Genomic DNA, 9004 nt, shown 5'->3' with positions numbered 1-9004 from the left:
AGACCCAGATGTTTAGGCCTGCAGACCCAGATGTTTAGGGCTGCAGACCCAGATGATGGGGGCTGCAGACCCAGATGTTTAGGGCTACAGACCCAGATGTTGGGGGCTGCAGACCCAGATGTTCAGGGCTGCAGACCCAGATGTTCAGATCTGTAGACCCAGATGTTGGGGGCTGCAGACCCAGATCAGTTCAGCACACCTGCCCGTGGGGGAGTCTGACCCCGGGCCGACCCATTACACTGTGACACACAGCAAGTTGTTGTTAGCACTTCCTGTGTTTATTTATTATTTATTTATTCTGAACTCAAGCTCAGGTTGATCGCAGGCCGTCATGGACTCCGTCAGATAACCGTTTTGTACCAACTGTTTATATTATTTAATAACTTTGTAGGTCTCAGGTTAGTGAGAGGACGGTTCTGGTCCTTCAGGACTGGGTTTGACTCCTAACATGTTTTTAATGTTCATGTGAAGGGTTGATAAACTCACAGGTTTACAGTCCAGAGGGTTAAAGGGGGGACAGGTGGTCCTGGTTTCCTTCGTCACCAACTGTCCATTGATCTCCTGACAGGTATACTGGACACACCTGTCCTCAGGTGGGACATATGTGGTGTTGACCTGTTCCAGAACAAAAACATCTTCCGTTAATCCTCCGTCAGTCTGAGCTGGGAAAGGGCTGAAGCTACAGTCATTATAACTTTAAACCTTCCAAATGAGAGTGAAGGAGACAGAACTGACCTGGAGGATCTGGACCGTCTGGTTCTCTGAGCTGAAAAAACAGCTGTTCTGAACACATCTGCCACAACATCTGTCAGCACTCGGCTGATATTCAAACCCCTGCAGACAGAAGGAAAGGAGTTCTGAAGTAAAATCTTTAAACTTTATTTTGTTCTGCCAGACTGAAACCTTGTTTTATGAGACATTTCTTTAAAGAGTTTTTCAAACGGTTTGGGTCAGTCGTTCGGACCCAGCAGAACCTGGGTTGTGTTTCTGGTGAACGGGTGAATACCTCGGAGCAGCTGGTGTCGCAGATGATGGCTGTGCAGCTGATGGTGTTCAGGTTGGTGTTCGGGTCCGTTGTGGGTCCACAGAAGCACTCCTGGCAGGGTCCCGGTTTGAAAGAGTCCTCTGACGGAGGTCTGACAGCTGATTGGTTCGTTCCTGATGTTGGGATCTTTGCACCGGGCTGGAAGATCATATATTTCATTTTGTCAGTGTGTTAGGGTTAGGGTGCAGCAGCTGGAGGTTTGAAGGTGAGGAGGAAGAGTTTCCTGTTTGTTTACCTGAAACTCAGTCATGTTGTAAACACAAACACCTTTAGGAACTGCAGAGACCAGAACACAGACAGACAACGGATCTGTTCACGACTCAAATCAGGCGTCACAAAAAACAAACAAACAGCTTCAGATCTGAACAATGATTGTCTTTAAATTAAAAATGTTCCCAAATCGAATCATTAATAAGAAGAAAACTCCCTGGAACCGGTGTGAACTGTCCCTGTGCAGAGAGGACAGGGACGAGGAGGGGGACAGATGGACAGAGTCTCGTACCGCAGTCGTAGGACTGACAGCAGGTCCTGTTGGTGACGCTGAGCTGGAAACCCAGAGGACAGGAGACAGGAGGAGGACACAGGCTGACGTCACATTCTGTTGGAGACAAAACGGTTAAATTTAAAACAGGGACACGTCGATCTGTCCTCTGACAGGGACACGTCGATCTGTCCTCTGTCAGGCATGAAGACAGGGACAGGGACATGTCGATCTGTCCTCTGTCAGGCATGAAGACAGGGACAGGGACGTGTCGATCTGTCCTCTGTCAGGGACAGGGACGCGTCGATCTGTCCTCTGTCAGGGACAGGGACACGTCGATCTGTCCTCTGTCAGGCATGAAGACAGGGACAGGGACATGTTGATCTGTCCTCTGTCAGGCATGAAGACAGGGACAGGGACGCGTCGATCTGTCCTCTGTCAGGGACAGGGACACATCAATCAGATTTAGTCTAATTTCCATCAGCAGGTTCTGATCAGACCCGGGTTCACTCGGTTCTGATCCAGTCAGAACTGTCAGACAAACGGACTCACCGCAGAACCGTGTCGGGCAGCAGCCGTCTGTTCTGTTGACCAGCTGCTGACCCGGCTCGCTGCAGTCCGGGCTCGGTTCTGCCGGGCACGGTACCGGCTCGCACTGGATGCTCATGAAGTCCGGGTCACACTCGCAGGTGTTGCAGCCGCTCGTCCAGGTCTCACCTGGCTGTCAGACAGGAACAAGCGGGTCAGGCCCGCGGGTCGGGAACCGGGCTTCTAAGAGAATCTTTCTTTCTGTTACCTGTTTGGGTTTTCCATCCGGGCCGACACAACCTGAAACCCAAACAGTTTGAAGATGAGGTTCTAGAGAAAACTCTGCAGGTAATCTGATTACACGTCTGTAAAAAGTTCTTTTAAGAGCAACAGAAACAGAAACATCTGGAGGAACATTCAGGACCTGATGAGGACTGGGCAGTCTGACAAAAACCCGAGGCGACCCAGTGGACCCAGCGGACCCAGGGGACCCAGTGGACCCAGGGGACCCAGTGGACCCAGCGGACCCAGCGGACCCAGCGGACCCAGCGGACCCAGCGGACCCAGTGGACCCAGTTGGTTCTTACCGCAGGAAGTGACACACGTGTCGTAGACCGGGTTGAATAAGGTGGATCCTGGAGGACAGAAACAACCTTCCTTGGTCTCAGTGGACGAGGAGCTCAGGTCTGCCTGGAACTTCTTGTTGTACCTGTCAGAGGCGGAGTTACCGATCATCTGCTTTCATTATCACGTCTGTTAGCAAAATATCTCACAAACCTGCAAACAAATTTTAATGAAACTCTCCGAAAGTAATCATTGAATGAACATGTACAACTGGTTAAAGATGGCCGCCATAGCTAACAGACCTTAGCAAGCACAGAAGATAGTAGCTGAGAGGCAGCAGCTGTTTGTTGTTTGTTTGGTAAACAACAGCGGCGGGTGATAAGCAGCGATCAACCAACATCTCTTCAAGGAATGCATATCGCCCGCCGCCCTTTATGTGTGGATGACTCTCAGCTACTACCACTCTGACCGAGTCAGTCAAGGTCGGTTAGCTGTGGCAGCCATCTTGAATCAGAAGGTAATCAGTTGAGTTTCAGTAAAATTTGTCCAGTTGTTCATGAGATATTTTGCTAACAGACAAACAAACAATCCACAGCGGTGAGTGTTCCACATGTTCCTGTGATATATGAAGGTTCTTCCTGACCTCCGAGGGCCGTTCAGGTCTTACCTGTCGTTGCAGGTGGGCTCCACTGACGGACCACAGGCCAGGTACACTTTGTCGCTCGGACATCTGTGCTCTAGAAGACAGAATACCGTTTGATGATGTATTTTACACACGTAACGGATGAAACACGGTCATGAGCATCCGTCTCACCACACAGTCCACCGGTGGCGTTCCTCCAGTCGATGCAGACGCCGGCGGCGGAGCACTGAGTGGCGTAGGCCTCCAGGCTGGAGCAGCTCTGGTTGCCACCATCACAAACATCGGAGGAGCAGGACTGTAGGAACGCTCCGGGGTAGACCAGGGGGTGGCAGGGTGCGAACACACTGCAGGACAAACAAGAAATACATTCAGATTCCTTCAGTTCCTTTCAAAACTTTGTTTTGCTGCTTTCAGCTGTGGTTTCGCTGATTTTAGCTTTTAGCTACTGTTTGCTAATTTGCTAAAAGTTTTGTCCAGTTCAGACAGCTGAAGGTTAGAGTGACTCAGACTGTCAGCGAAACAAAAATCCTCCAGCTTAACCTGAGATCCTGAGAACTGTTAAAGGTCTAAAACTTCAGTTCAGTCATTAAAGTCCAACTTCCTGTGACCCGTTTAACTGTAGAGCTCCAAACAGGACCGGGTTTAGAGCTCCAACCAGGACCGAGTTTAGACCTCCAACAGGACCGGGTTTAGACCTCCAACAGGACCGGGTTTAGACCTCCAACAGGACCGGGTTTAGAGCTCCAACAGGACCAGGTTTAGAGCTCCAACAGGACCGGGTTTAGACCTCCAACAGGACCGGGTTTAGAGCTCCAACAGGACCGGGTTTAGAGCTCCAAACAGGACCGGGTTTAGTGCTCCAACAGGACCGGGTTTAGACCTCCACGACCTGAATCCTGTTCGCACATTTGGACCAGGATTCAGTCAGAAATTAAGAAAGAAATCCAGTCCCGTTTGGAGCTCGAAACCCGGTCCTGTTGGGGGTCTAAACCCGGTCCTGTTGGAGCTCTAAACCCGGTCCTGTTTGGAGCTCTAAACCCGGTCCTGTTTGGATCCTGGTCCAAATGTGCGAACAGAAACAGATGAACTCTGTAGTTGTTGGAGTTTCCTGACCTGCTTGTGAGCAGATCACAGATGGAAGGTCTGCAGGTAGGCTGTGTCGGTGAGGGGGGGGACTGTGGAGAAGTGACAGGTCCTGCTGTAGCTGGGGGGGCTGTTGGGGCGACACAGGGGGTACCTGGGACCTGCCACTGGCCTGCAGAGTCTGAGCAGGTCTCCACCTGACCGTTAGGAGAGCGGCAGTCATTGGGCTGGGAGTTATCACAGGTTCCTGATGAAGCAGAGACAGCAGGAGGTTACCAGCAGAACCAGCAGAACCAGCAGAACCACCAGAACCACCAGAACCACGGGCCTCAGACTGGAGAAGAATCTTTTGTCTGAACCAAAAAGGCTGTTTTTAAGCACCTTATTTTCATTAAACATTTCTTTACATTCAGACATTTTACTATAAAACATAAGAAACCTAAGAGTTCAGTGTCTCTCATAATATAACAGTTTTCATAATATTTACTTTCATATAAAACGACAAACACTGAAATAAAAATAATTTTTCAGATAAACAAGACTTTTTTCCTGTGTAAATAATACACCTATTATCCATCCATTTTCTTCCTCTTATTTAAGGCTGGTTTTCCCAGGACACAGAGGATATAACTTAGCACAAAAAGTAAGGGAAGTTGGGTTTGGTTGATTATTTCTTTGTCGTAACCATTGGAAAGCCTGTTGATTTCCACTTAAATGGGGCCATACTTGTTAGAAAAATGGATCTCTGGGTTGAGCTTCAAAGTTGAATATGAGGATTGTTACCTTGAAAAACTTGCTAAATTTTTCCCTGCCAAACAGTTTACTCTGCTACTGACTCTTGTTTTGAGCTTTGGATACACCAGGTGAGTCTGCTCCAAGCATGTGCCACGGTTGGCTGATCTGGATCTGCCCTAGAACCATCTCCTACAAGAAGACGACACCAGAATCATCCTTCAGACTTCAATCATCCAATCCAATAAAGGACGCCCAACAAGAATCAACGGCACACGAAGCTGTTTGGCAGAGAAGTTTTTCATGGATGTGTGGAAGGATGAAGCCTGCTCCTGGGATTGAGGACACCTGATGCAACTCTGCTGCTGAACCATGCATGCATTTCCCTAACAACTGTAGGACCACAGGCTTTCCAACAGCAGAAGATTTTTTTTAGGGCAAACATCCACAACTCATCTTTAACCTATCAATGATCGGGTTTACTGAATAATCTAAAACATCCTTTTTGAGTTTAGCCTTTTCTTTAATGTGGAGTTCAGCATCTCATCAAAGTCCACTCTGACATTAAAACACAGGAAGCAGAGAATTAACCAATTAATCTTCCTCTTGAGCTACAGCTGCCAACTATAAGAGCTCCTGCGTAACTTTCTGGGGATCAAATCTTCATCCCATGATCTGAGCAGCTAACAGGTCTACAGTAAAGCTCACTCACCACACTGCCCCTCAGTCTTCCCCCCAAACAGAGAGTATGGAAGGTCAATGCTGAACGAGGAGCCCCTGTAGATTATTTTAGTGTTGATCTCCGGGATCTCCACTGTGATGACCATATCGGAGCCAGAGACGAGCAGGACAGAGTTGCTATAGGCTGGATAGATACGTTTCTCATTTATATGCACCTGCAGAACAGAGAGACCAATCATGTGAGATCTTAAACTACAAACACCAGAGTTTTTAATGACAGATTAATCCCAAAGTGATGATGAAATAATGTTTTTTATTTCTATAAATGACTGCTCACCACGATAACTGGTGTCCCAGAAGTCTCTGCCTGAGTTAGAAACACCCTGAATGACTGATATGTGACGGTTAGAGCCAGAGGACAGAAAGTGGACTCTGAAGAATCACAATCATGGCTTCTTATAACAGTCAGGTTATATTTGGACACAATCTCCTTCACCAGATAATAGGAGCAGTTCTCGTCAAACTTAAAAAACTGTCCATCAAATGTCATGTAGTTGGATCCACTCCAGACCGTGCACACGCCTGCAGAATGACAGGTCAGATCATTTACATACACCACATATTTATTAGGTTCCTTATTATTTAATACAAAAAGCACCAAAGATAATTATGTTTCTGACATCAATATAACATGTTTTAAAGATTTACTGCAAACAAGATGGTGTTTTACTTATTTCAGTGTTCATCTTTCATGCAAATAAAAGAGGTTTATCCTTTAAGTCCCTTCAGGTACATCTCCATGAGCTTGGTCTGTCTAACCACTGGAATTTTTGTCTGTTCTTCATGGAGAAGCTATTCCAAACCCTGAATGTCCCGCACAGCTCCATTAAATCCATTATTAGGAATTGGAAAAATGACACCACCACAGCAAAGCTGCCAAGAGAGGGCTGTCCACCAGAACCCATGGAGCAGGTCAAAAGGGCATTAATCAGAGGGACATCCAGGAGGCTAAGATAACCCAGATGGAGTGGAGAGATTGAGGATCTGTCTACAGGACCACTAGAAGCTGCCCAGAGCTGATCTTAATGGAAGAGTGGCAGAAAAAAGGCCTCTGATTAAAGAAAAAACACTGGACTGTTTGGAATTTCTTTCCCAAATATGTGTAAGAAGGTGCTGTGGTCAAATGAGACGAAACATCAAGAACAACAGCATGTCTGCGGCAAATCTACCACCTCTTACTGAGAACACCATCCCTACAGTGAAGCACGATGGTGACAGCATCATGCTGTGGGTATGGTGTTCATCAGCAAAGAATGGGAAACAGGTCATAGTTAAAGGAAAGATAGATGGAGCAAATGGAGAAAATTTTGAGAGGAACTTGCTGAAAGCTTCCAGAGATCTGAGACTGGAACTGAGGTCCACCTTCCAGTAGGACAATGAGCCTAACCCAGGGGTGGGAAATCCTGGTCCTCAGGGCCTCCATCCTGCATGTTTTACTTGTTTCTCTGCTCCAACACACCTGATTTGAATCAATGGGGGATTAACAGATTTCTGCAGAACATGAAGAGGTCATTTAACCTCTGAAACAGGTGTGTTGGAGCAGAGAAACAAGGAAAACATACAGGATGGAGGCCCTGAGGACCAGGGTTGGACACCTCTGGCCTAAACCCTCTGCTGAAGGACACTCCACTGGTTTAAGGAGAACCAGTTTAAGGTCCTGGAATGGTTCAGTCAAAGCCCAGACCTCAGTCCAACTGAGAATCTCTGGTTTGATTTAAAGACAGTAGGACATAAGCAGCAACATCCACCCTGCAGACGTTTGGACATGAAGAATGGACAAAAAGTCCAGGTTAGATGGACCGAGATCCAGGAGATGGACCTAAAGAGACTTGATGCTGGAACAAATGCAGAAGGTAAAACACAAAGTACTGAGTTTGTAAGGAGGTGAATAATTGTGGATGCCTAGGTTTGCTGTTTTTTTGTTGTATTTGTTGTTGAAACAGTTATGGGGTTAGGGTTAGCCCACTCTTATTAGAGATTGTTTTTTCAACATCTAAAAGTCAAATACTTTACTGTAAAATGTTAAGTATGTTACTTACATTCACATTCATAGTGAAAGCAGCAGCCATCTTCATCATAGATCTTCACAGCTTTGCGTCCGCTGGTACAGATGGATTCGTTGACAGCAGGACAGAAAACAGACGACACTTTCACCTCTCCGTTGGTGCAGGTAGCTGTGGAGCAGTTGCTTACCTTCCATGACTCCCCATTCTACATGGAGATAAGAAACCATTATAGGTGTGTCAAATACTGAGTTACTGATCATCTTTCTATTTTCAAAAGAAACAATATCATACATGAATCTGTACAAACATTTAAACTGTTTCTACCCCAACAACAAAACTGACATACCTGTTTAGGTGGATCAACATCATTGCAGTCTAGAGAAGCTGTAGATGGCGATGTTGCTGAAGTTGGAGTAGACCCAGAACTGGTTGTGGACTGAGGAACTGAGCTTGAAACTGTGGCATTAGTTGTTGTACTAAACAGTGAAGTGGATGTGGTGGTGCTGGGTACTGGACTTGGTACACATGGGCTGGACTGCGTCTCAACTTTACAAGATGTATTGCAGTATGCAACATAACACCACCCAAGGCCATCAGTAACATTGTACACCAAATCCCCTGTTTAAAACAGATCATTAAGCAAAAATTAGTACCCAAGATAAAAAAAAACAGTGGTTTGAAACTTTCATTATTTTAAAAAAACCTACCAGGACTATACAAAGTTGTGTTGACAATGCACACACAAGACGATGAAGCTGTGGAGTAAGGCGATGAAGAAAACGTGTTCCCACTAATCTGGGTGGTTCTAATAGGAGGATACACTGTTGTGCTGCCTGGAAGTGTCTTAGTTAGAGGAGCAATATGGGTGGTTCCTGCAGGGTTTCTGGTAGTTACAGCTGTTGTGTTCAAAACAGAGGGTGCTGTGAAAACACTTGTTGGAAGTGAATGTGCTGTGAGTGTAACTGTTGGACGTTTTGTAGTGGAAGGGCCTACTGTAGATGTTGTTTCAACAGTGGGCTTTGATGATACAACTGTGCTTTCCCGGCTTGTGGCTGTGTTCTCTGGTGTTGAAAGTGTAGTTTCGGAAACTGCTGCTGTGGACAGAGTCTCTTTCCCAGTTGTTACTTGAATAGTTGACGAAGTCTCAATGTTTGGTCCTGTGACTTCTGAGGGAGTTTCCA

At 46.5% G+C, this 9004-nt stretch overlaps 1 protein-coding gene across 1 annotated transcript in view; it reads right to left on the bottom strand.

The window, feature by feature from the left end:
* Positions 1–9004, bottom strand: part of LOC108229359 (mucin-5AC) — a 21088-nt gene that overhangs the window by 2409 nt on the left and 9675 nt on the right. Inside the window, exons 26-41 of the mRNA XM_037980004.1 lie at positions 8531–8812; positions 8170–8441; positions 7857–8028; positions 6095–6339; positions 5789–5972; positions 4375–4591; positions 3433–3605; positions 3286–3355; positions 2642–2763; positions 2323–2354; positions 2079–2247; positions 1548–1643; positions 1281–1321; positions 1007–1183; positions 736–834; positions 487–615 (exon numbers count right to left, since the gene is read on the bottom strand). Coding sequence (XP_037835932.1) covers positions 487–615; positions 736–834; positions 1007–1183; positions 1281–1321; positions 1548–1643; positions 2079–2247; positions 2323–2354; positions 2642–2763; positions 3286–3355; positions 3433–3605; positions 4375–4591; positions 5789–5972; positions 6095–6339; positions 7857–8028; positions 8170–8441; positions 8531–8812 — 2480 coding nt within the window. The remainder of the gene's footprint in view (positions 1–486; positions 616–735; positions 835–1006; positions 1184–1280; positions 1322–1547; positions 1644–2078; positions 2248–2322; positions 2355–2641; positions 2764–3285; positions 3356–3432; positions 3606–4374; positions 4592–5788; positions 5973–6094; positions 6340–7856; positions 8029–8169; positions 8442–8530; positions 8813–9004) is intronic.

This window comes from Kryptolebias marmoratus, linkage group LG15, assembly GCF_001649575.2.
Source record: "Kryptolebias marmoratus isolate JLee-2015 linkage group LG15, ASM164957v2, whole genome shotgun sequence".
Taxonomy (NCBI): domain Eukaryota; kingdom Metazoa; phylum Chordata; class Actinopteri; order Cyprinodontiformes; family Rivulidae; genus Kryptolebias; species Kryptolebias marmoratus.
Note: the sequence above shows the minus strand (reverse complement) of the source record. Positions and strands in the feature narration are given on the sequence as shown.